The 27,606-nt window shown below is 36.1% G+C and overlaps 1 protein-coding gene and 1 pseudogene across 2 annotated transcripts in view; one reads left to right on the forward strand and one right to left on the reverse strand.

The window, feature by feature from the left end:
* The window catches only part of RBL1 (RB transcriptional corepressor like 1), a 61,177-nt gene that overhangs the window by 23,866 nt on the left and 9,705 nt on the right, over positions 1–27,606 (forward strand). The window contains exons 9-18 of the mRNA XM_081292494.1: positions 185–351; positions 1,524–1,636; positions 1,916–2,019; positions 3,601–3,738; positions 6,604–6,768; positions 10,853–10,985; positions 18,932–19,198; positions 20,151–20,362; positions 24,682–24,858; positions 26,837–26,908. Of these exons, the coding sequence (XP_081148620.1) occupies positions 185–351; positions 1,524–1,636; positions 1,916–2,019; positions 3,601–3,738; positions 6,604–6,768; positions 10,853–10,985; positions 18,932–19,198; positions 20,151–20,362; positions 24,682–24,858; positions 26,837–26,908 (1,548 nt within the window). The remainder of the gene's footprint in view (positions 1–184; positions 352–1,523; positions 1,637–1,915; positions 2,020–3,600; positions 3,739–6,603; positions 6,769–10,852; positions 10,986–18,931; positions 19,199–20,150; positions 20,363–24,681; positions 24,859–26,836; positions 26,909–27,606) is intronic.
* LOC308647943 (vacuolar protein sorting-associated protein VTA1 homolog) lies at positions 8,008–9,130 on the reverse strand (annotated as a pseudogene). Its single transcript has one exon. The product of its transcript is annotated as a vacuolar protein sorting-associated protein VTA1 homolog (transcript).

The raw sequence follows: 27,606 nt of genomic DNA on the forward strand, positions 1-27,606 counted from the left end.
CTCAGACATTGTTAGCATAGTATGGCTAAAAATTTGGTGGGTAAGCAAAAAAAGCACGAAAAGTAAGCCACTACTAAATATGAATAGTAAAGATGGTATATGTACTGAATTAAACATAATAAGGAGGAAAGTAACTTTTTAATCTCACAAGTTGTTGTTTTTTTTTTTGTTTTTTTTTTTACAGAAAAGAACATTTGCACCTTCTACCCCACTGACAGGACGGCGATATTTACGAGAAAAAGAAGCCATTATTACTCCTGTTGCTTCAGCTACCCAAAGTGTGAGCCGTTTACAGAGTACTGTGGCTGGACTTAAAAATGCACCAAGTGAACAACTTATAAATATTTTTGAGTGAGTACCATACTATGATTTTTCTAAATGTCTTTTTAAAAATTAAATTCTTTATTCCATTCTGTTTTTAGTATAGTCAGAGATGGCGAATATACCTCTGGCACCTTTTTCTGTATCATTTCAGTCTGAAAATATCTTAACCTAAAACCAGATAGTTACCTACTAAAAATTTCATATAAATATAGTGAGGCCTCGTGGTGCATGCGTGTAATCCCAGCTACCAGGGAGGACGAAGCAGAAGGATTGCAAATTTGATGTCAGTCAGGATAAATTAGCAAGACCCTATCTTAAACTAAAAATTTTTGGACTGGGGATTTAGCTCAGTGTAGAGCATTTGCCTAGCATTTATAAGTTTCTGGATTCAATCTCTAGTACTCCCCATCCCTCCCAAAAATAAATGAATAAAAATTTTTAAGAAGAGCTGAGGGGCTGGGTTATAGCTCAGCAGTACAGTGCTTGCCTTACATGTGAAGCACTGGGTTGAATCCTCAGCACCACATAAAAATAAATAAAATAAAGATATTGTGTCCATCTTTTTTTTTTTTTTTTTTTTTTTTTTTAGTTTTGTTGTTGTTGTTTTTTAGTTTTAGGCGAGCACGCTACCTCTTGAGTCACATCCCCAGCCCCTATTGTGTCCATCTTAAAAAAAATAAAAGAAGAAGTACAACAACAACTGAGGATATAGCTTAATGGTAGAGTACTTATCTAGCATTTATCAAAAACAATAACAAAACTATATGTTTATATATTGATATCAGTATATATGTGTGTATAAATATTATTTCATGGGATTATAGAATTTGAAGTATATCTTTTTTAATATTTTAGTTGTAGATGGACACAATACCTCAATTTTATTTATTTTATTTTTATTTTATATTTATTTTTTAGTTTTAGGTGGACACAATATCTTTATTTTATTTTTATGTGGTGTTGAGGATCGAACCCCATGCCTCACATATGCTAGGCAAGCACTCTGCCACTGAGCTACAGCCCCAGCCTCCCTATTTATTTTTATGTGGTGCTGAGGATCAAATCCAGTGCCCCACACATGCCAGGCAAGTGCTATTCCATTGAACCATAACCCCAGCCCCTCAAACTAATTCTTGAAAGGAGAAATGTTAGTTGTCTGGGTTTTTTCCCTGATAATTGGTTCCTATTATATGTTATAGATCTTGTATGCGGAATCCTAAGGAAAACATTATGAAAATAATAAAAGGAATAGGAGAGACTTTCTGCCAACACTATACTCAATCAACAGATGAACAGCCGGGATCTCACATAGGTAAGAAAAGTGAAGTTGGCACAATATTGAAAATAGATTGTTCTCAAAATTAGAAATTCAAGATTTTTACTTTTCTGTTATTTTTTTCTCTTTCTTTTTCTTTTTTCCTTTTTTGCAGTGCTGGTAATTGACTCTAGGGCCTCATGTATGTGAGGCAAGTGCTCTCTTACGAGCTACACCCACTGCCCTTAATATACCAGATTCAAGTTTATGTAAATTTTATTCTTTAGTCCTTAACTAGATTGTAATAGCATGTGTTCTTCCTTTGTTTCCCTTTAGACTTTGCTATAAACAGACTAAAGCTGGCAGAAATTTTGTATTATAAAATGTTGGAGACTGTAATGGTTCAGGAAACACGAAGACTTCATGGAATGGACATGTCAGTAAGTAAATCTACTCTCAGCTACTGGCAAGAACCAAAAGCCCTAGTCTGGAAACAGTGTTTTGAGAGACCCTAAAGGGATGTGGGGTCACAGTTTATAGCAAAGTTGACCAAGATAACATTGCAATTCTGACTTTAGTTGACTTTGGCATATCTGGGGCTAGCTAGGTGTAGGCAGAAATGTGAAGTATGTAAAATTTATTTTTGAAGTACCATCAGCAGTCTTTTCCTGTAGGTCCTTTAAGGTCCTTTTTATTTTTGTACTTCATTCTCAACTAGTGTTAATGAACCCCACACACATACACATACTGTTAAGCTAACTGATAATTAAAGTATTTATTTGTCCATACCTCCCAGAGATTTTTTGATTATGAAATGGTGGTATTTTTCCTTTAAAAAAAAAAAAAAAAGACTTGGTTTTCTTTGAACATCTGACCAAGTCTGACCAGTCTGTCCAGTAGTTTCATAAAAGAATTTTGCTACAATTGGGCACAGTGATACATGCCTATAATTCCAACAACTTAGGACACTGAGGCAGGAGGATCATTAGTTCAAGGCCAGTCTCAACAATTTAAGAAGACCATTAGCAATTTATGGAGACCCTGTTTCAAAATAAAATAAAATAAAAAATGAAAGGGCTGGGCGTGATGGTGCATGCCTGTAATCTCAGTGGCTCAGGAGGCTGAGGCAGGAGGATCATGAGTTCAAAGCCTGCCTCAGCAAAAGCAAGGCACTAAGCAACTCATGTCTCTAAATAAAATACAAAAAAGGGCAGTGCCCCTGAGTTCAATCCCTGGTACCAAAAAAAAAAAAAAAAAAAAAAAAGAATGACTTGGGTTAAATCCCCACTACCAAAAAAGGAAGAAAAAAAAAGAAGTAAAAAACCATGAAAACATATTAGGTCTTAAACGCTATGGTGAAAGAGAACTTTATCTTCTCTGTGAAATATTTCCTCTTCTGAACTTTTTTGTCTTAGCTTTTGTGTCATTTCACCTTCCATTTCAGTGTTTTGATTAATAAATACTCTGCTGATAAAACAATTAACTGTTATTAAAAAGAAAAAGAAACAATCCTAATGCTTTTATTTTGATGGAAATATTAAATATTTTATTATTTGTTCAGATTTCAAATCAGATTGTTATGTGCACCTCATTTAGATTTAAGATCTATCACTGAACAAAATTTGATATAAGAGGGGCTGGGGTTGTAGCTCAGTGGTCGGGCGCTTGCCTAGCATGTGTGAGGCACTGGGTTCGATTCTCAGCACCACATACAAATAAATAAAAATAAAGGTCCATCAACAACTGAAAAATATATTTTTTTAAAAAATTAGATATAAGAAAACTAGTTTGGGAACTCAGTTTTTGTTTTTGTTTTTTAATGCAGTGCTGGGGATTGAACCCTGGGCCTCAAATGTGCTAGGCTCTACTCTACCACTGAGATATACCACCAACCCAAGAATTCTGATTTTTATATCTAATATGCTAGCATAATATATTTTGTTGTTATAGTTTTCTTTTTTAGGACGACAGAGACTAAAATTGCTGAGAAATGTTAAGCCATGGTCTTTTTCTTCCCCAAGGTTCTTTTAGAACAGGATATATTTCATCGTTCTTTGATGGCTTGTTGTTTGGAAATTGTGCTGTTTGCTTACAGCTCACCTCGTACTTTTCCTTGGATTATTGAAGTTCTCGATTTGCAGCCATTTTATTTTTATAAGGTGAGATAATAGCAAAGTTCTTTTATAGTGTGGCACACATAAATGTTGTATTTGTCTTAGTGCTAAAGAAACACAGTTGTGATTTCTGGAAAATATTTCTAGAGGTGTTCTAATGCTTTTAGAGTGGAATGAGAACAAACTGGAGAGAATGAGGATATAAGTAAATTAAGCCAATTTCATAACTTCAGTTCTTTTTTCATCACTACTTGCAAATGTGACCTGGTACTAAATACTTAACCTCAAAGTTTCCATATTTATAAATGAAAATCATAATCCTATTAACCAAGTATGCAATGAAGAACAAAAACTCTTTCTCCTAGAGGAAGGCAGCAAAGGTCTAAAGTTGATTATGGTGGACTGGGGGTGTAGCTCAGTGGTAGAATAGTTGCCTAGCATGCACAGGACCCTGGGGGTGATCCCCAGCACTGCAAAAAAGAAAAAAGGATAAAAGGGGCCAGTGGTGAAACCAAGTAAAACAGATTGTGAAGTTGTAATAACAGATCAGGCTTATTCCCTAAAGTTGAGCTAATTCTGTGTGAGTGAGTCTTACTTACTCTACCCTTTTTATTTTCTCTATGAGGAGTGTTAGAAAAAAAGAAACCTTCTCCAGAAAGCTTTTTTGCTTTAGAACTATTAGAAAATATTAACATTTCTCTTATAAAGTATGTCATAGCTACTGAGCTATGTCATCATAGTAACGATTAATGATATCTCATTTTCAAATTTAGGACTAATGATACTTGATATGTTTATTGGCATGATTTAGTTAATATTTAGTCATCTGTGCTACTTTCAAACTATTAATGATAAAAAAAATTAGTTTGAAGAGTTACATATGTGTGTGAGAGAGTGTGTGTGTAGCCAGGGATCAACCCCGGAGCCTTTTGCACATGCTAAGGCAAGAGGTTTATCACCAAACTACATCTCTAGCACAGGAGTTAACATTTTGTACCTAAAGTTTGCTCGAATCAGTTAGAGTTGTAGAAAATGTACATCATGGGTAAGCTTATCTGGTTGAATTATTGACTGTGATTAAGAGTTTAAGGTTCTTAGGGGAAATTGGTTCTAATGCTATACTTACTTTCATGTGCATATTCAGATTTTTCCATTAGGAAATTTAGTTTTCCCCATAACCTGAGAGCGGTTTGTTTATGTTTTGTTTTGTTTTTCTGATGCTGGGGATTGAATCCAGGGCCTTGAGTACTGTACCACTGAGCCATCTGTCAACCCAACAATTTGTTTTAATTTGTAACATTCGCATTTCATTTAAGAAATTAAAGCCTTTGATTCCCCCCCCCCCCAGGACTCTGTGTGTGTGTGTGTGTGTGTGTGTGTGTGTGTGTGTGTCATGTGTGTGTGTGTGTCATGTGTGTGTATGTGTGGTGATTGGGATCAAATCCAAGGCCTCATGCATGGTAGGCAAGTGTTCTACCACTGAGTTACACCCCCAGCCCTCAAACCTTTGTTTTTGTTTTTTTCCAATAAATAATTATATACTTGTTGAAGAAAAACAGAAAATACACATAAATATGAATATTAAAATCACATTATAATCTAGTTATTAGTAATAATAACTATTAATATTTTTTGTCTATACACAGATTTGTTCTAGCTATTTTCCCTTATTAAAATATAACTATAGGGCTGGGGCTGGGGCCTAGTGGTGGAGCACTTGACTAGCATGTATGAGGCACTGGGTTCGATTCTTAGCACCGCGTATGAATAAATGAATAAAATGAAGGTCCATCAGCAATTTAAAACTAAAATAGAATATAGTGTATATAAGTAAAGAAGTTCCTTTTTTTTTTTTAAAGCAGGCCTTCTAAGTTCACTTTATTTTTCATGTGTAAAAACTATACATTTTAGTCATAGCTATCTATAGCCTGAGTCTTCTGCACAGAGACTCTGGTGTGGATTTTTATAAAATGGTCAGTGAACTCCTGATAGGGATACTTGGTGAACACATTCTCTTTCCAGGGGACAGGGTTCAGGTGCTGTAGGTATTGGCAGTGAGAAGGCAGCCTTGGTGAAGGTGCCCAGGGTGTCCGCACAGACCCTGACTGAGACATAGCTGTTGTCAGTTCCAGCCTTCAGCAGTAGCTTCTTGGGCACGTGGGCTGATGGGATGCCAGTGCCTCTGGTGCCTAGTGGTGGAGCACTGGGTGCAGGGATGAGGTGTACCAGCATAGAACCACAAAAGCCTGCCATCTTGCAAGGAACAATGTGAGGATGGTAATCTTGTTTCCCCCGCATGCCCCATTGATGTCTCCTTAAGCCACTTAATACCCAGACTGACATGGCCATTGTAGTCCCCGTGGACTAATGCATTGAACCTGAGCCTGCTTTTGTACCAGCATCACCTCTAAAACCTCATCCTTGAGGGAAATTCTCCCTGGAAAAAGTCAGTGAACTCTGATTTCTTAATGGATAGAAAGATGGATCTCAAGGGATTTGACCTTTATGTCCTTGACCAGACAGCCCAGCTTGCCTCCACAAACTTCCTGACCCTGACCCACCTGCCATGGTCTCCCATTATAGGGCTTCTGGGTCCCCTCCCTGAACCAAAGTCATTTACCATATGGTATTTGCTTGGATAGTTCATTCCTTCTGTTCTTTTGAGATATTGGGAAGAATAGTCTGTGAAGGGACAATAAACTAAAAATTAGAACTGAACTGGAAACCCAAGACCTAACTTCTACTGTTAGACTTTTGACCAGTTTTTGTAAGACATGAAAAAACAGAAATGTATGTGAAAATATTTTTATTAAAGACTGCCAAAGTTTCTTTGTAGAGGAAGTGCTTGCAAGCCCAAACCAGAACTGATTGCTTGAAACCACATTGCCTTCTCAACTTTCTCCTCTCCAGGTTATTGAGGTGGTGATCCGCTCAGAGGAGGGACTCTCCAGGGACATGGTAAAACACCTAAACAGCATTGAAGAACAGATTTTGGAGAGTTTAGCATGGAGTCATAATTCTACACTATGGGAAACTCTCCAGGCTTCTGCAAACAAAGTTCCTACCTGTGAAGAAGTGAGTCAGGGCAAGGTTAATACTCCCTCCCCATCATTTAAAAGAAATTACAGGTTTATTGAGGTATATTTCTATACCATACAACTCACCAATTTAAAGTGTACAGTGGTTTTTTGCATGTAGATATGTGCAGCTATCACCACAGTCAATTTGAGAACATTTTCATCACTTCAGTAAGAAACCTATACCTTTTAGCTATCACTTCCTGTCCTGCTACCTTATCTCTAACCAAAGCAATGCTGCCCTGCTCTCTGTTTCTATAATACACATTTGTATATTCTGTACATTTCATATAAATTGATTCATACAATGTGTCCTTGGTTACTGGTTTCTTGTCATATTTTTAAAGTTCATCCATCATGTAGCATATATCAATATTTCATTTCCTTTTTTGTCAAATAATATTCTGTTATATGGATATGCCATTCTTCATTCATCCATTTGGTTGTTTCTATCTTTTGGCTCTTTTTTTTTTTTTTTTTTTTTTTTTTAGTTAAAAGAATCCTTGTATTTATTTTTTTCATAGCACAAATGTAGGAGGTGACATAGTAAGTCCATAATTCCTCACAAAATTATCAACTTAAAACCAAGAACCTAAAGTCCTATAATTTTCTGCATCATTCCATCCATACACTCTGTGGATTCCATCCCACAACAGCAGAGAACCTTAATTTAAAGCACCAAGTTTCCAGGCTACATTTCCCCCCGCCCCATTTTTTAATACAGGCAGTCAAACTGCCTAAGAAACAAACACCAATTCACCTTACACTTCAATGCATCAGAGGAAGCATTTGGGAAACCAATTTTATTCTTTAAAAGTCATTCTACTTTTCAAACTTACATTTCCTTCCATGAAGTCTTAAATTTTTAACGTATTTATATCTAACATGAAAATAATTGAGTTTTTAATATAATCTCTTGGACTCATCTAATATTTTTAGATGTTCATATTTGTTTTATTAACCTTGAAGAGAACAAAAACAATCTCTAATCTAGAAATCTGGAAATCTTTTTACTTTAAGTTAAATTTAGAATTTGATAGCAAAGAAATATGGTTTGTGTGTCCAAGTATAGACTTAAAAAATACCCTTAATGTAAGTAAATTAGGAAAACTTATTCCCAATAAAATTTTACAGAGTATGTTTTCATTTTTGGAAGGATGAACCAGTTCAATGGGCATTTTGGGGACATTGATAACACTGACCCTAGGAACTCAAGACTTGTTTACTGGAATAAATGAAAACTGGCAGAGGCTGTTGCTGAGTGCTTCAATAGGAATTAGACACACACAGATTTCACTGTCATTTTAAATGGAATTGAAGTCTTTCTTAAAAGTGTGCTCCTGATAGGCTGAAGATAAAGTAATGGACTGGTAGTTCCTTATGCCAAAAATACACAAATCTGTCGTACAAAGGCTTCATTCTCTGCCTGTAGTCAGTAACTTGAGAGCCTTCTGGAGATTCTGTACAGCAAAGGAGATTCTGTACAGCAGTGCTTACATCTTCATACTGCAAAGCACTGCCAGCATATTTGCAGTATTTCTGAGCTCTAGCAAAGTCCTCTGGAGTTAGACGGACGTCCTCCTGGGAAATTGTACTAAACAGTGCAGGATCAATGGCTGGAATAGTCTGTGGAGTAGGTTGGATAGTATTACTCGTTAAACCTGTGCTGTGAGGCACTTCTGCTGGAGTATTTGCTGGAGCATGTGCACCTGGAGGAATCTGTATTCCAGTATAGCCGCCTGAAGGCATGCTGGATGATGGGTCATAAGATGATGATGATGATGGCTGAGACGGCTGTGTGGGCAGGGAGGATGCTCCAGCATCTTCATTTTCCTCAACATCATTATCTTCTTCAATTCTAACAGGGCCCGCTTGAGGAGTCTCTCCATTCTTTAAACAATTATGGATATACGTTGCCTTCCACCTTGCATATTTTCTGTGTTTCACATTTTCATCAGTGAGTTCTCCAAATACGGTTATGACATCTATTAAAAGGCTTGCAGTATAGAAGGACTTGATCATGTTTTTGTGAAATCGCCCAGCACGATCTTCATTGTCTGCATACAAAAACATTTTCAAAGCATAATTCTCCAAATGAGCACAACCAACTATTTCTTGAGTAATAGCTTCATTATCACCCAACTGTTTCTTGAGGGCTTCTAATTGATCCATTAACTTTGATAAAAATTTATGACATTCAGGAGTTTTACTATCAATCTTCATTCCAGTTTGCATAGCATATAAACGACAGTAATAGGCCACCACAGGGTCCCGCTTGTCATGCTCCTGAGCGGTCCTCAGATGATGCTGTATGCTCTTAAATTGGGGGGGAGCGGGGGCAGGGGTGCAAGAGCAGCCATCTCTACTCCAGGAATCACCTCTTCCTTTTTGGCTCTTATTAATTATGCTGCTGTGAACATTCAGGCACAAGATTTTATGTGGGCATTATTTCATTTTTCTTGATTGTATATCTACAAGTGGAATTGTTGGATTATGTGGTAACTGTTCAAGCTTTTGGAGAACTGTCAGACTGGTTTCTAAAGTGGCTGCAACAATTTTGTTCCCATCATCAGTGTGCAAAGATTACAGTTGCTTCACATCCCTGCCCATGCTTGTTAGTATTTGTGTTTCTTTTTTTAAATATTTTTAGTTGTAGATGGACAAGATACCTTTATTTTATTTATTTGTTTATTTTTATATGGTGCTGAGGATCAAACCCAGTGCCTCATACATGCTAGGCACTGGGTGCTCTACTACTGAGCTACAACCCCAGCCCAGTATCTGTGTTTCTAGTTATAGCCTTCTTATGAATTGGTATTTCATTGTGGTTTTGATTTGCATTTCCTGCAAAACTTATCTCCCATTCTCTAGGTTGACTTTTCACTTTCTTAATATGGTTATCTATTGGAACACAAACATTTTTCATTTTTTTATACCTTTATTTAATTAATTTATTTATTTTTATGTGGTTCTGAGGATCGAACCCAGGACCTTGCACATGCAAGGTGAGCGCTCTACTGCTGAGCCATAACCCCAGCCCCACATTTTTCATTTTGACGATGCCCAATTTATCTGTTTTTTCCTGTATTGCTTGTGTTTTTAGTGTCATATTTAGGAAACCAATTAATCTCATCATTTAGAATTTTTCAAATGTTGAAAGGTTTCATTAGTGATATTTAGAATTAAAAAATCAAAAGTTTGTGCCAAAAGTTCTATGAAATCACATCCAACAGCTCCAATTTATATGAAAAGGGGTTTTTCCTTCCATCTCTGTTATTATTTTGTAATTCTCATCTTTTGATCCCTCTTTGCTTTTCTGTGTCTCCTTTTACTTCACTAAACTTCTTGATTCTTTCCTAATCCAAACTAATGGAAGAAGGATCCAAGACCAGGAAGAATTGAAGATAAGATAGTTTCTTGAAATTTCTCTTTCAGCTAGGCATGATGGAAGTCACTTGTAATCCTAGTGATTCAGGAGGCTGAACCATATTTCCAGCCCTTTCTATTTTTTATTTTGAGACATGATTTTACTGAGTTGCTTAGGGCCTCACTTAGATGCTGAGACTGGCCTCAAGCTTGTGATCCTCCTGCCTTGGCCTCCCAAGCTGCTGGAGTTACAAACATGAGCCATTGGTACTTCTTTGCCTTTTGCGGGAAACTATGATTAATTGGTCAACTTTTGATATTCATCAGTATATGTCCATTAGAAAGTGAAAAAAAAAAAGCTGTGAACTTAAAGGAAACATACTTGGATCAAAGCCATTCCTCTTATTACTTAGTATGATTATGGGCAGATTTCACATTCTGAATCTCAATTGTCTCATCCCTAAATAAAAGATGAGAGTGTCTACTTCATAGGTTTACTCACAGTAGCCATTAGTTTACATAGATAGATTTTAAAATTCAAACAAACTCATATTTAACGTTAATTGAGTACTTTATGAAAGTTGTTACATTTTGTAAAGAAATAAAGAAAGGGAAATAAAACAGTAAAAAGAAGTTCAAGAAAACTTTTTTCTATGATTTAATCAGTGGGTTTGGGTTTATCTGTATATAAGGCAAAGGGTTTTTGTTTTCTACAGGTTATATTCCCAAATAACTTTGAAACAGGAAATGGAGGAAATGTACAAGGACATCTTCCCATGATGCCAATGTCTCCTATAATGCATCCAAGAGTCAAGGAAGTTCGGACTGACAGTGGAAGTCTTCGAAGGGGTAGGTTCAGCATTGGTAAATACTGGAAAAATTACAAAGATCATTTTTGTCAGAGAAAACTTCAAGTCTTGATAGTATGTAATTCAGAAATCTAGTTTATTTTGGGGGGAAGATGGGGTAGGGTAACAGGGATTGGACTCAGGAGCACTCAACCACTAAACCATATCCCCAGCCCTATTTTGTATTTTATTTAGAAACAGAGTCTCACTGAGCTGCGTAGTGCCTCACCATTGCTGAGGCTGGCTTTGAACTCAAAATCCTCCTGCCTCAGCCTCCCAAGCCCCTGGGATTACAGGCATGCACCACTGTGCCCAGCAAAAATCTAGTTTCTTCATCAGGATTTGAGAAGCGGCTTAGTGCTTCTAACATCTTAATGATGTTATTTTTTTAATATTATAGTAAAGCAAAAGGTTTTTTTTAATGATCTTTTTTTTTCTTTTAATATTGTTTAAGTTGTCAGTAGAACTTTATTTCACTTATTGATAACGCAGTGCAAAGAATTGAACCTAGTGCCTCACATCTGCTAGGCAAGCGCTCTGCCACTGAGACACAACCCCAGCCCTAAAATAAAAGGGTTTCTAATCTGATTTTTTTAAAATATTTTTTAAGTTGTAGATGGATACTATACCTTTATTATTATTTTTTAATATTTATGTGGTACTGAGGATCAAACCCAGTGCCTCACACATGCTAGGCAAGCACTCTACCACTGAGCCACAACCCCAGCCCTAATCTGATTTTGAATATGATCTTTTTAAAAAATTTCAGTATCTGCTGAGCACAGATATTGCAATTTTTAAATTTCAGGCACATGCCTATAGTCCTAAAAATGAAAGAGTCTAAGGCAGGAGAATCACAGGTTCAAGGCCAGCCTTGGCAACTTGGTGAGACCCTGAATCAAAATAAAACTTTTCTTAAAAAAAAACTTGGGGGGCTGGGGTTGTAGCTCAGTGGTAGAGCACTTGCCTCGCACGCATAAGGCCCTGGGTTCGATCCTCAGCACTACATAAAAAAATAAACAAAATAAAAATAAAGATTAAAAAAAAAAAAAAGACTGGGAGTGTATCTCAGTGGTAGAGCACCCCTGGATTCAGTCTCCAATACCACAAAAAATAAGTGCAATATACTATAATATAATTGTAGTATTAATTATTGTAGAAGTAGTATTTTGGACTTTTAATAAACATATATGACTTTTCCTAAAGTCATATAAAATAAATCATAAAGTCATAAAAAATGCTAATGGGAAAGAATTTAAATAAACTCATACCTACTTTTCCAGATTTTATATTTTTATAAAGATTTTATATTTTTATTTTATATTTTATATTTTATATTTTTCCTTTGTCTATGTATGTTTCTGTAGAAAGATAAATATTTAAGCAAAACTACTCATATTCTCTTTGGGATGCTTAAGTTCATCTAATAAATGACTTATCTCTTAAAAATGTTCCTTTTGAGCCTTACCAATGGAGAGATTTTAGTGCATTCTTTATTGTTTTCTTTTGTGACATAGCAAACTAACATGTGCATCTTTTGGATTATATTACTGTTTAATTTTTTGAAAATGGGTTAAGGAAATCTGTCCCCACAGTATCTCTGAACAAATCTCAGAAGAACAAGTATTCAGATTACATAGAAGGTAGATCTACATTCACTTTTGGACTGTCATATGTGTATCTGGAGTCCAGTTTACATGCTGTGTAGGATGTTAAAAATGCTCATGCTATAGGGCTGGGGTTGTGGCTCAGTGGTAGAGTGCTTGCCTAGCACATGTGAGGCACTGGGTTTGATCCCTAGCACTACATAAAAAAATACTAAATAAGGGCTGGAGTGGTGGCTCAGTAGTAGAGCACTTGCCTGGCTATGTGAGGCCCTGGGTACGATCCTTAGCACGCATATAAATAAATTAATTAATTAAATAAAAGATCCATTTACAACTAAAAAATATTTTTTAAAAAAACTGAACAAAATAAAGGTATTGTGTTCATCTATAACTAAAAATATTTTTCAAAAAAATTATGCATGCTATAAATGCAAATCAGTATTAATCAATGGTTATAATTATCCTGTCACAAAATGTGCTCTTGGGCTGGGGTTGTAGCTCAGTGGTAGAGTGCTTGCCTAGCATTTGTGAGGCACTGGGTTTGATTTTCAGTACCACATATAAATAAACATAAAATAAAGATCCAGCAACAATTTAAAAAATATTTTTAAAAAAACTCTTCTTACTTTTAGTTATTAATGTTTAGAGAGATGGAATTTTTCCCCCCAGTACTGGGAATGGAACCCAGGGGCATGCTAACATTGAGCTACATCCTCAGCCCTTTATTTTTATTTTTAGACACTGTCTTACTAAGTTGCCTAGGCTGCTCTCAAGCTTGCAATCCACCTGCCTCAGCTGTAATCATAAGCATGCACCACCATTCCTGGCTAGTAAAAATATCTTAATACAGCATAATATAAAACATTGAGGATTATTTCTCCTTAAAAAACTCATAAGGTTCTGGGCTGGGGTTGTGGCTCAGCGGTAGAGTGCTTGCCTCGCACGTGCGAGACCCTGGGTTCGATCCTCAGCACCACATACAAAATAAACAAGTGAAATAAAGGTGTTGTGTCCAACTACAATTAAAAAATAAATATTAAAAAAAAACTCATAAGATTCAGGTGGGAGTGTATCTCATTGGAAAAGTACTTACCTAGCATGCAAGTAACCTGGGTTTGATACCTAGCGCTGCAAAACAAAACAAAACTTACCAGTAGTTTAACTTATAACTGAGCACCTTTTCTGTGTCTTAGAATATTGTCATGTTTGTAAGTTTGGGTCAGTTTTTCATTTGTATGTTCCTTAAACTTTTTAGTCTTTGCCATAGCTTTTCCAGTACTGTGCTGACAAAAGTTTATTTCAAAAGGAGTTTACAGCTGGTTTCATGTCTGTAACTCAAGTCTCCTTGAAATATCACCTTTGAACATTCCTGTCAGATTCAAGGACCGTCTTGGATTTTTTTTTTTATCTTTAAAATATGCAAGTAGGTCTGGGGATGTGGCTCAAGCGGTAGCGTGCTTGCCTGGCATGCGTGTGGCCCAGGTTCGATCCTCAGCACCACATACAAAAAACAAAGATGTTGTGTCCGCCAAAAACTAAAAAATAAATATTAAAAATTTCTCTCTCTCTCTCTCTGTCTCTCTCTCTCTCTCTAAAAAAAGAAATACGCAAGTAGACTCTTGTACAAAGGGTCATGAAAGCTGCAGTTGATATTTCCACTTGTTCTGTACTAAAAAAGTCAGAGCTATTTTCGTAACCTGAATAATGGAAAGATTTTTATTAAACCATGACTATGTCCCTAATCATCTCACTAATACAGAGTTTTCAAATCATTGCAGAGGTAATTTTTGTATTTTTAAGCATATTTTCAAAATAGATTATTGACTGTCTAATTATCTAGAGAATGTAAAAACAAACATTAACTGCCTTCACTTCAAAAGTGAAATAGGGGCCAGGGTTGTGACTTAGTGATAAGAGTGCTTTCCTAGCATTTGTAAGGCACTGGGTTCAATTCCTGTCACCACATAAAAATAGATAAAATAAAGATAATGTGTTCATCTACAACTAAAAAATGTATCTTAAAAAAGTATGTTATTTATATACCTGTGAAGAAACAATTGGTTGAGGAAAGTGGGAAGAATTGTGCAAAAAGATGTAGGGTTGAAAGAGGCTAGAGAAGCTGTGCACCTAGTAGAAAAGAAATGCAAAGCAGGACAGGTCAGCAGAGTCCTAGCACCTTGACTCAGGACTTTTGGTGAATCTATTTAGATGATTCTGGGGACTGCGACTGTTGCTCAGAGGCAGAGTGCTTGCCTAGCATTTGTGAGGCACTTGGTTTGATCATCAGCACCACATAAAAATAAGGTGTCTATCTACAGCTAAAACAATTTTTTTAAAAAATATGATTCTGTGTCTACTAAATCACAAGACCACAGCCACTGCTTTAAACTGCTTGAAGTGTATATTTTTCCATCTTCTAAAATCTTCTACTTCTCTCTTTAGGGTTCTGTAGTTTTCATTGTATAAATCTTTCACCTCTTTTATTAGGTTGATTCCCAAGTATTTTATTTTTTTTTTTTTGAGGATATTGTGAATGGAGTGTTTTTCCTCATTTCCGTTTCAGAAGTTTTGTCGCTGATATACAGAAATGCCTTTCATTTATGCGTGTTAATTTTATATCCTGCCACTTTGCTGAATTCATTTATTAGTTCTAGTAGTTTCTTTGTAGATCCTTTTGGGTCTTCTAGGTATAGAATCATGTCATTCGCAAATAGTGATAATTTAAGTTCTTCTTTTCCTATTTTTATGCCTTTAATTTCTTTTGTCTGTCTAATTGCTCTGGCTAGTATTTCAAGGACTAAATTAAATAGAAGTGGTGAGAGAGGGCATCCCTGTCTTGTTCCAGATTTTAGAGGGAATGCCTTCAACTTTTGTCCATTCAGAATGATGCTAGCCTGAGGCTTAGCATAGATAGCTTTTACAATGTCAAGGTAAGTTCCTGTTATCCCTAGTTTTTCTAATGTTTTGAACATAAAGGGATGCTGTACTTTGTCGAATGCTTTTTCTGCGTCTATCGAGATGATCATATGGTTCTTATCTTTAAGTCTATTGATGTGGTGAATAACATTTATTGATTTCCGTATATTGAACTATCCTTGCATCCCAGGGATGAATCCTACTTGATCATGGTGCACAATTTTTTTGATGTGTTTTTGTATTCGATTCACCAGAATTTTATTGAGGATTTTTGCATCTAGGTTCATTAGAGATATTGGTCTGTAGTTTTCTTTCTTTGAGGTGTCTTTGTCTGGTTTCGGGATCAGGGTGATGTTGGCCTCATAGAATGAATTTGGAAGAGCTCCCTCTTTTTCTATTTCCTGAGATAACTTGAAAAGTATTGGTATTAATTCTTCTTTAAAGGTTTTGTAAAACTCTGCTGTATACCCATCCGGTCCTGGGCTTTTCTTGGTTGGTAGTCTTTTGATTGCTTCTTCAATTTCATCCATTGATATTGGTCTGGTCAAATTGTGTGTATCCTCCTGACTCAGTCTGGGCAAATCATATGACTTAAGAAATTTATCAATGTCTTCACTATCTTCTATTTTATTGGAATATAGGTTTTCAAAATAATTTCTAATTGTCTTCTGTATTTCTGTAGCATCTGTTGTGATATTGCCTTTTTCATCCCGTATGTTAGTAATTTGAGTTCTCTCTCTTCTTCTCTTCGTTAGCATGGCTAAAGGTCTGTCGATCTTATTTATTTTTTCGAAGAACCAACTTTTAGTTTTGTTAATTTTTTCAATAGTTTCTATTGTTTCAATTTCATTGATTTCCGTTCTGATTTTAATTATTTCTTGCCTTCTGCTACATTTGCTGTTGTTTTGCTCTTCCTTTTATAGGGCTTTGAGATGAAGTGTGAGCTCATTTATTTGTTGGTTTTTTCTTTTTTTGAGGAATGACCACCAGGCGATGAATTTCCCTCTTAAAACTGCTTTCATTGTGTCCCATAGATTCCGATATGTTGTGTCTGTACCAAAAGTTCTCTATAGGTTTAATGCAATGCTAATCAAAATCCCAAGGGCATTTCTTGTAGAAATAGATAAAGCAATCATGAAATTCATATGGAAAAATAAAAGACCCAGAATAGCAAAAGCAATTCTAAGCAGGAAGTGTGAATCAGGCGGTATAGCGATACCAGATTTCAAACTATATTACAGAGCAATAGTGACAAAAACAGCATGGTACTGGTACCAAAACAGGCGGGTGGACCAATGGTATAGAATAGAGGACACAGAGACTAATCCACAAAGTTACAACTATCTTATATTTGATAAAGGGGCTAAAAGCATGCAATGGAGGAAGGATAGCATCTTCAACAAATGGTGTTGGGAAAACTGGAAATCCATATGCAACAAAATGAAACTGAATCCCTTTCTCTCGCCATGCACAAAAGTTAACTCAAAGTGGATCAAGGAGCTTGATATCAAATCAGAGACTCTGCGTCTGATAGAAGAAAAAGTTGGCTCAGATCTACATATTGTGGGGTCAGGCTCCAAATTCCTTAATAGGACACCCATAGCACAACAGTTAATAACAAGAATCAACAAATGGGACTTACTTAAACTAAAAAGTTTTTTCTCAGCAAGAGAAACAATAAGAGAGGTAAATAGGGAGCCTACATCCTGGGAACAAATTTTTACTCCTCACACTTCAGATAGAGCCCTAATATCCAGAGTATACAAAGAACTCAAAAAATTAGACAATAAGATAACAAATAACCCAATCAATAAATGGGCCAAGGACCTGAACAGACATTTCTCAGAGGAGGACATACAATCAATCAACAAGTACATGAAAAAATGCTCACCATCTCTAGCAGTCAGAGAAATGCAAATCAAAACCACCCTAAGATACCATCTCACTCCAGTAAGATTGGCAGCCACTATGAAGTGAAACAACATCAAGTGCTGGCGAGGATGTGGAGAAAAGGGTACACTTGTACATTGCTGGTGGGACTGCAAATTGGTGCGGCCAATTTGGAAAGCAGTTTGGAGATTCCTGGGAAAGCTGGGAATGGAACCACCATTTGACCCTGCTATTGCCCTTCTCGGACTATTCCCTGAAGACCTTAAAAGAGCATGCTACAGGGATACTGCCACATCGATGTTCATAGCAGCACAATTCACAATAGCTAGACTGTGGAACCAACCTAGATGCCCTTCAATAGATGAATGGATAAAAAAAATGTGGCATTTATACACCATGGAATATTACGCTGTACTAAAAAATGACAAAATCATGGAATTTGCAGGGAAATGGATGGCACTAGAGCAGATTATGCTTAGTGAAGCTAGCCAATCCCTAAAAAACAAATACCAAATGTCTTCTTTGATATAATGAGAGCAACTATGAACAGAGTAGGGAGGAAGAGCAGGAAGAAAAGATTAACTTTAAACAGAGACATGAGATGGGAGGGAAAGAGAGAGAAAAGGGAAATTGCATGGAAATGAAGGGAGACCCTCATTGCTATACAAAATTACGTATAAGAGGTTGTGAGGGGAATGGGAAAATAAACAAGGAGAGAAATGAATTACAGTAGATGGGGTAGAGAGAGAAGATGGGAGGGGAGGGGAGGGGGGATAGTAGGGGATAGGAAAGGTAGCAGAATACAACAATTACTAATAGGGCATTATGTAAAATTGTGGATGTGTAACCAACGTGATTCTGCAATCTGTATTTGGGGTAAAATTGGGAGTTCATAACCCACTTCAATCTAATGTATGAAATATGATATGTCAAGAGCTTTGTAATGTTGTGAACAACCAATAAAAAAAAAAAATTTTTAAAAAAACTGCTTGAAGTGTGGGAGGAGGCAAAACCATGACCCAAATCCCTGATCTTTGCTATCAAAATCCTTTTTCTCAGGTGCCATTTACTAGATACAGCTGGGAGACAGACACTAACTGGACTGTTTCTTAAATTTAGTGGTCATGTCATTCTATCTCTCAACTTTTATCCTCTCAACTACTTTTGTGTGTGTGTGTGTGTGTGTGTGTGTGTGTGTGTGTGTGTGTGTGTGGTGTGCTGGCAGTTAGAACCCAGAGCCTTGTGCATGTACCAGCTGATCTATATCCCCAGCCTTATCCTCTCAACTTCTATTTTGCTCCTTTTATACAGTCAGAGGTTAAGAATCCAGGAAGATGAGCTGTAATAGTTTTCACATTTTATTGTAATAAGTTACTTCATGCTTCTCTCACATATTAGACAGGATATTCCACGAGGGCAGATGCTGTGTTATTCACTGCTAGATCCCTGGTACTTAGTATATGAATAAGTGAACCTGATTTATTGTTTTGGAATGTGTCTCAAACTGTTTTAAATTTATTTTTCTCTTTATTAGATGTGCAACCATTGTCTCCAATTTCTGTCCATGAACGGTACAGTTCTCCTACTGCAGGGAGTGCCAAGAGAAGACTTTTTGGAGAGGACCCCCCAAAGGAAATGCTAATGGACAAGATTTTGACAGAAGGAACAAAATTGAAAATTGCTCCTTCTTCAAGCATTACTACTGAAAATATATCCATATCACCTGGGCAAACTCTTCTAACAATGGCCACAGCCACAGTAACAGGGACAACCAAACATAAAGTTACAATTCCATTGCACGGTAACATTTTAATAAAGCACTTTAAAATCATATTTTTTTCTGAGTTAGGAAAAAATTTAAGCAGTGTCTTAGTGGATTTGGATCATGTAATCTTTCTAACTCAGCATTTTTTTCTCAAGTTTTTTTGTTGTTGTTGTTGTTGTTGTTGTTGTTGTTGTTTTTAATAGACTTGATTTTTAGAACAGTTTTAGGTTCACAGCAAAATTGAGAGGAAGATACAGACATTTCCATCCTCACACACCTTCCCAACCATCAGCATCCTACACTAGAATTCGTTACATTTGATGAACCTACATTGAAACATCACCCAAAGCCCATAGTTTACATTAAGGTTCGCTCTTGGTGTATTTTAACCATATTGATATATATTTACCATTATAGTATCATGCAGAGTAGTTTCACTGTCTAAAAATCCTCTGTGTTTCACCTTTTGTATTGAACCTGTACTGCTTTTGAATTTTTACATTTTTTAAATTTATTACCCTTTTTGTTAGGACTTGTTTTGTTGTGTCAACTTCTCAAATGAATGTATTGAGCAAGTATTTTGATTAAAAAAAAAAAGTCAAAACAGAACAAAATTTGCTTTTCCAAAATAATTTAAAGTATAAGAACATCACAGGAACATACAAAAATGAGAACAAAGTTTGTTTTTCTAATTTCAGTATAAATAAAAGAAAATAGAATATTCTCATTTCAGGAGAGAAATGAAAAAAGAATTCAGTTATAAGATACAATTTCTAAAAAAAAAATAAGAAGTCTCAAAAAAAAAGATACAATTACTATTTTGTAATCTTTGTCTCCTTTCGTAACATATTCCTATGCTAATATATACAGAGACATATATATGTTTATGTGTACATGTTTATATAATTGACAAACTATATACAATTGAAAACTTTCCTAGAATACATTGCTCATTTCTACATCTGGGAACTCTTGCTCATACATTCAGGTGTTGCCAATGATGCTGGAGAAATCACACTGATACCTATTTCCATGAATACAACTCGGGAGTCCAACATTGAGAGTCCTGTATCACTTACTGCTCAGTCATTAATTGGTGCTTCTCCAAAACATACCCATCTGACTAAAGCACAAGAAGTTCATATGACTGGAATAAGCAAACCAAAGAGGACTGGGTCCTTAGCACTGTTTTACAGAAAGGTATGTGTTGTTATAGTATATGAAAAGAGCTCATTTAAACAATGCAAGATGAGAAAAACATTGACTTTTTATTTATTTATTCATTTATTTTTGGGTAATCCTACATAAGATAAAATTTGCCATCTTAGTTGTGTGGATGGGACACACCTTTAATCCCAACTACTGGGGAGGCTGAGACAGGCAATCACAAGTTTCAGGCCAGCCTAGGCAATTTAGCAAGACCTTGTCTTAGAATAAAATTAAAAGGGTGGAGAAATTGCAGTGATAGTGAATTTGCCTTGCATGCATGAGGCTCTGGGTTCCATCCCAGCACTACCAAAAAAATTAAAAATAAATGGAGATCATAGTTTTTTTTATTTTTGGTGCTGGGGATGGAGCCGCAGGGGAGTTCTACCACTGAGCTACCTCAGCACTTTTCATCCTTTTCATGTTTTACTTTAGACAGTCTCACTAAGTTGCCAAGGCTGTCCTCAAACTTCAAATTTGCCACTTCAGGCTCCCAAGTCACTGGGATTACAGGTGTATACCACTACACCCAGCCAACTTAAACTTATTTTTTTTTAATTTTTTATTTGTTGATAGACATTTATTTATAATTTTTGTGTGTTGCTGAGGATCGAAACCAGTGCCTCACACATGCCAAGCAAGTGTACTACTACTGAGCCACAACCCCGGCCCCATCTTAAACATTTTTGAGTGTATAGTTCAATGTTAAATATATTTATATTTTTCTGTAGCCATTTACACCATCCATTGCCAGAACTTTTCATCTTCTCACTCTTCCCTCCTCTCCCTCCTCTCCCTTAAACCCCTGGCAACCACCAACTTATTTTGTAGCTCTTTGAATGTGATTACTCTATATACCGTATAATCATATAATATTTGTCCTTTTGTGACTGGCTTATCTCACTAAACATAATGTCTTCTATGTTCATCCATGTGGTAATATGTTAGAATTGCTTTCCTTTTTAAGGATAAGTAATACTTTGTTATATGTGTGTACAACATTCATCTGTCAGTGGACATTTGGGTTGGTTTCACCTTTTGTCTATTGTAAATAAAATGCTGCTATGAACACTGGTACTGTTTGAATCTCTGCTTTCAGTGTTCTGGATATTTTCCCAGAATTGAAAAAAATAACTCAGTATTTAATTTCTTGAAAAACTACCATACTATTTTTCATAGTGGCTGTACCATTTTATATTTCTTTTAGCAGTACACAGTTCTCCTTGCCAATAGTTGTTATTTTCTGGACTTTTAATTTTTTTTAGCCATCTAATGGGTGTTAAATAGAATCTCATTGTAGTTTGGATTTTCACTTTCCTTATTATTGATGTTAAGCCTCTTGTCATGGGCTTAGTGACCTTCTATGTGTCGTCTTTGGAGAGATGTCTATTCAAGTACTCTGCCCAGTGTTTTTTTGGTAAATTTGTCTTTTTTTCTTTCTTTTCTTTTTAGTTATAGAGAGACACATAACTTTATTTATTTTTATGTGGTGCTAAGGATCAAACCCAGTGTCTGTAAGTGCTGTACCACAGAACTACAACTGCAGCCCCTCCGACTAATTTTTTTTTTAAGTTTTTTATCTATTTTTATGTGGTGTTGAGGATTGAACCCAGGGCCTCACGTGTGCTAGGCAAGCGCTCTACTGCTGAGCCACAACTCGAGCCCCATCTGAATAATTTTTAATTTTTTTTTTTTAGAGAATTTTTTAATATTTATTTTTTTTCGTTTTTGGTGGACACAACATCTTTATTTGTATGTGGTGCTTAGGATCGAACCCAGGCCGCACGTATGCCAGGTGAGCGCGCTACCACTTGAGCCACATCCCCAGCCCCTTTAATTTTTAATTTAATAATTTTTAATTCATTTTCTGGTTGAGTTATATTAGCTCTTTAAATATATTTTTTTAATATTTATTTTTTAGGTGTAGATGGACACAACACAATGTCTTTATTTTTATGTGGTGCTGAGGATTAAACCTGGGTCCCGCCCGTGCTAGGCAAGCGCTCTACCGTTGAGCCACAACCCCAGCTCTAAATATATTCTTGATATTGATATTAATCCCTATCACATTCATAATTTACAGATATTTTCTTCCATTTTGTGAGTCGTTTTTTCATTTTGCTGGTAATATCCTTTGATGCATTAAAAAATAAAAAAGGGCTCTGGGCATGGTGGCACATGCCTGTAATCCCAGCGGCTCAGGAGGCTGAGGCAGGAGGATTGTGAGTTCAAAGCCAGCCTCAGCAACTTAGCAAGGCCCTGAGCAACTCAGTGAGACTCTGACTCTAAATGAAATATTTTTAAAAAGGATGGGGATGTGGCTCAGTGGTTAAGTGCCCTTGGGTTCAATCCCCTATACAAAAATTAATAAATAAAATAGGACAAGCAATGTAGCTCAGTAATAGAGTATTGCTGTGTTCAATCTACAGGACCACAAAAAAATTTAAAAATAATAATAATAACTTAGGTTCTTTCCAGGGATTTTTTAGGGTTTTTTGTTGTTGTTGTTGTTGTTGTTGTTGTTGTTTTTAGTTATAGATGAACACAATATCTTTATTTTGTTATTTATTTTTATGTGGTGCTGATTTGGTGCACCAAACCTGGTGCCTCATGTGTGTGAGGCAAACGTTCTAGCCATTGAGCCACAACCCCAGTTTCTAACTCAACTCAAAATAATTGCTCCTACTCTAGGTATCAAATCTGCATTCCAGTGGCTGGGGTTATAGCTCAGTTACTAGAGTGCTTGCCTAGCATGCCCAAGGACCTGGGTTCAATCCAGCACCAACAAGGAAAAAAAAAAATGCACTCGCTCTTACCTTTAGAACCCTTCTCAGAAGTTATATTCACCAGTGCTGCTTAGAATTTTCAGGAGGGCAAGTGGCAAGAGTTTTTTTTTTTTTTTTTTTTTTTTTTTTTTTAATGAAAGGGGAGGAAAGAGTATTAACTCCTTTTTTTTAAGAGAGAGAGAGAGACAGAGAGAGAGAATTTTTTAATATTTATTTTTTAGTTTTCGGCAGACACAACATCTTTGTTGGTATGTGGTGCTGAGGATTGAACCCGGGCCGCATGCATGCCAGGCAAGCGCGCTACCACTTGAGCCACATCCCCAGCCCGTGGCAAGAGTTTTATTACGTAGGAAAAAAAGAGACCAGACACTGGAAAACAGTCCTGGTTTCTACAATAATGTTCATTGTCTTTTGTTGCTTTCAACTGTAATTATTTTATTTGTGCATTTTGGGGCAGTTGATTCTCCAGATGATTTTGCACACAAACCTATGCTTTGAAGCCTTCCCCAGAAGCAGTGGCTCACACCTGTAATCCCAGCAATTTGGGAGGCTGAGGCAGGGGGATCAAAGTTTTGAGGCTAGCCTCAGCAACTTAGGGAGACTCTGTTTCAAAATAAAAAGTAAAAAGGACTGGGGATGTGGCTCAGTGGTAAAGTACCTCTGGGTTCAATCTGCAGTACCAAAAATATTTATTTATTTATTTTAGGTTTGTTGTTGTTGTTGTAGATGGACACAATATTTTTATTTCATGTATTTTTATGTGGGGCTCAGGATCGAACCCAGTGCTTAATACCTGCTAGGCGAGTGTTCTACCACTGAGCTACAACCACAGCCCCAACTTTTAGTTCTTTACTATCTGCTATGTTAACCTTTCTAACAGTTTTACCTAAACCCAAAGAAAACAAACATAAACTCCTGAGCACTTGAAAAATTATGCATTCATAATGGTCATCATGTAGATAAACCCTACTTTTTAGTATTTCTTATTTTCTATGGTTAATAACATAGAATAACAAGTAGCATCTTTATAAAGTGTTTTTAGGGTCTGGGTATGTAGCTCATTCATAGAGCACCTTTCTAGCATATAAGAGACCCTGGGTTTGATCCCCAGCACCATAAAATAGGGGGAGGGGGAGATTTTTGAAGTATGCTAAAGATCTGCTTGACTAATCCCAGTGGTTTGGGAGCTGAGGGAAGAGGATTGCAAGTTTAAGGCCAGTCTCTGCAATTTAGTGAGACCCTGTCTCAAAAAAGCACTGGTGTTGTAGTTCAATGGTAGAGCACCCTGGGTTCAATCCCTAGTCCCAAACTGGGGGTGCAAGGGTTATTCCAAAGAGAATTTCTCTTTAATCTGTATACTCTTTGCCATAGCAGTTAACTAGTGTTATTGAACAGAAATTTTAAGTAAAATATCAGCAGCCTAGATATTGTTTTGTCTTGGTCTGTAAGCCCATGTTCAGTGGTAAAACATAAAAGCTTGATAAATGACTCACTTAATTTTTTTTATATCAATGTGTTATATCTTAGGTTTATCATTTAGCAAGTGTACGCTTACGCGATTTATGTTTAAAACTGGATGTTTCAAATGAATTACGAAGAAAGATATGGACATGTTTTGAATTCACCTTAGTTCACTGCCCTGATTTGATGAAAGATAGGCATTTGGACCAGCTCCTTCTTTGTGCCTTTTACATCATGGCGAAGGTAAGCATAGAGAAGGTCTTGACTCTAGTTACCTTATTTAAAATATCAAGCAAAAATTTCTTGAACTTGATCCTTCGTTTGCTTTTGTGCTACAAAACAACAGTACCCACTACTATTAAGTAGTAATTTTAAGATACTCTATTCCCTGGACTCTTCAGTTAGTTTCATCATAAACAGCTTTTCATTTCATAAGAATAAATTGGTCATAAAAGAGAATATATGAATAATGCCATTTCCACCCCTACTCTTTGACGTTTCTGATGTGATACTTATAAATGAGATAATCATTACATTTTAGGTGAAATAATGAGGCCCAAAACTCAAAATAATTTGGCCCAAGTTACACAGTAAGTAGCAGCCTAGGATCTCCTCACTTATAATCTAATGTAAAATACCTTCTGCACTAGCCTGATGTGGTGGTACACGCCGGTAATTCCAGGAATTCAGGAGAGTGAGATAGGAGGAGTACAAGTTTGAAGCCAGCCTCAGCAATTTAGCAAGGTTGTCTCAAAATAAAAAGGGCTAGGGTTGTCACTCAGTGGCAGAGTGCCCCTGGGTTCGGTCCTCAGTATTGCCCAAAAAAGGAAAAAAAAAAAAAAAACGCTTCTATATTTCTTTCTGGTGTTTTATTGTGCTGCCTCAGAAATGCGTTTTACTTTTAAGTTGCTACACCATGTTTTTTTTTTTCTTTATTTTTTAGTTGTAGTTGGACACAATACCTTTATTTTACTTATTCATTTTTATGTGGTACTGAGGATGGAACCCAGGGTCTCACACATGCTAGGTGAGCGCTTTACCGCAATGAGCCACAGCCCCAGTCCATGCTACACCATGTTTTAAGACATAAAATAGCATATTTTACTTGTTTTTTAAAATTCTGTATCTGAAAAATTTCTTTCTACTTTTGTCTTGACTGTAGGCCAAACCGTCAGTTCTAATTGATGTATAGTTGGTTTTTTGTTCCCCTACCTTTTTTTTTTTTTTTTTTTTTGTGCTGGGAATTGAATCCAGGCCCTTGTATATGCAATCCCCATATTTTTAATATTTTTAAATTGGTACATTATAGTTGTAGATAGTGGTGGGATTTGTTGTTACATATTTGTGCATGCACACAATACAACAATATAATTTGGTAATATCACTCCCCAGCACTTCTTCCCTCCTCCCCTTGAATACAATTTTAAGAAGTGATTTTTAAAGTAAAGGACGTGTTTTCAAACTCCTTTGTGAGCACCTCCTCCCACAATGCTTCTTTAAAAATCTCTGTACAAAATAGGTCTTAATAAATGTTAAAAACTAACCATTTCTATTTTCCAGAAAACTGGCAGAATTCAGGTTTTTGTCATTTCTAGCTCATCATTGTAGACAGCAGGTTTAGTGCTAATAGACTGTGTAGCAGAGAAAGGTGTAATTTTAGTGAATGTTATATTAACAGATAAAACAAAATGGATTTGCTTTTGGATCACTAACCCATTTCCTTTCTGTGAGCCACCTCTTGACATCTAAGTATTAGAAACCCTACTCTGTCCTGAAATGTTAAAATCCTAATCCTACAATAGCTATTCAGTTTTACTGTGAATCGCTGTAAAACAGTTTCTATTATTTAATATGTAGTTAAATTACTCTTAAATAAGTACTTAAAACTAAGAAAACTGGAGACTGCGTGGGGTTCAGCAGGTCTGAGTTTTCTTATCTCATTCTTTTTATAAAGAAATGCATTCTCAGTAGATTTATACCTTAGCAATTTCAGTGCTTTTTGATTAATGAAACTATTAACTGAGTCCCCACTGGCCATAAAAACCTGAACTTTAAAGGTAGTAAAAATCATAAATGTTAGTGGGTTTTAGTCATGGATTGCCCTTGGGTTAATGGCTTTTCTGCAAGGCTGCTCTCAGTGCCAACCTATAATTTAAGTTTTTGTTCAAACCATTTTTCTTTCAAAAGCCACTTGGCAAATGTAGCTTTTTATTTCTCTTAGGTAACAAAAGAAGAAAGAACTTTTCAAGAAATAATGAAAAGTTACAGGAATCAGCCTCAAGCTAATAGTCATGTGAGTTACATTCTTTTTCCTACTATCCAAAAATAGATTTGTACTTTTTTTTTGCTAATGAGTTATATAAAAGATAAACCTCCTTTATAGTTTTACTGTATTAAATTGAGGATTAATTTATTTAACTTTAGATTATCTAAGTTTAGTGGATACCATTAAACTCAAGAGCTAGTTTCATTAAAGGACAATTTTAGCAGAAGCTGAGAAGTCTTGTTGTTTCTGACTCATCCGAATGCTTAGATGTACTTCTCACAAGAACTGCCATTCTGTTTGTCCATTTCTTGTGGGGAGACATTTTGTACTAGGAAGTCTAGTGAAAGATGTATCATAATAATATGTCTTCATTATATAAAACTTGATTCTCAGGCTGGGGTTGCGGCTCAGTGGTAGGGCGCTTGCTTAGCATGTGTGAGGCACTGGGTTCAATCTCAGCATCATGTTAAAATAAATAAATAAAATAATTGGGGCTGGGGTTGTGGCTCAGCGGTAGAGCGCTCATCTAGCATACGCAGGGCCCTGGGTTCTATCCTTAGCACCACATAAATAACTAAATGTTTGGAATAAAGGTATCATGTCCAACTGTAACTAAAAAAATAAATACTAATAAATAAATAGATAAATAAATAAATGTATTGTGTCTGTCTACAACTAAAAGATCATTTAAATCTTGATTCTCTGATAATGTTTAAATTTGGTGA

The sequence above is a fragment of the Spermophilus citellus genome (genome assembly GCF_964194105.1).
Source record: "Spermophilus citellus genome assembly, chromosome: 4".
NCBI classification, from domain to species: domain Eukaryota; kingdom Metazoa; phylum Chordata; class Mammalia; order Rodentia; family Sciuridae; genus Spermophilus; species Spermophilus citellus.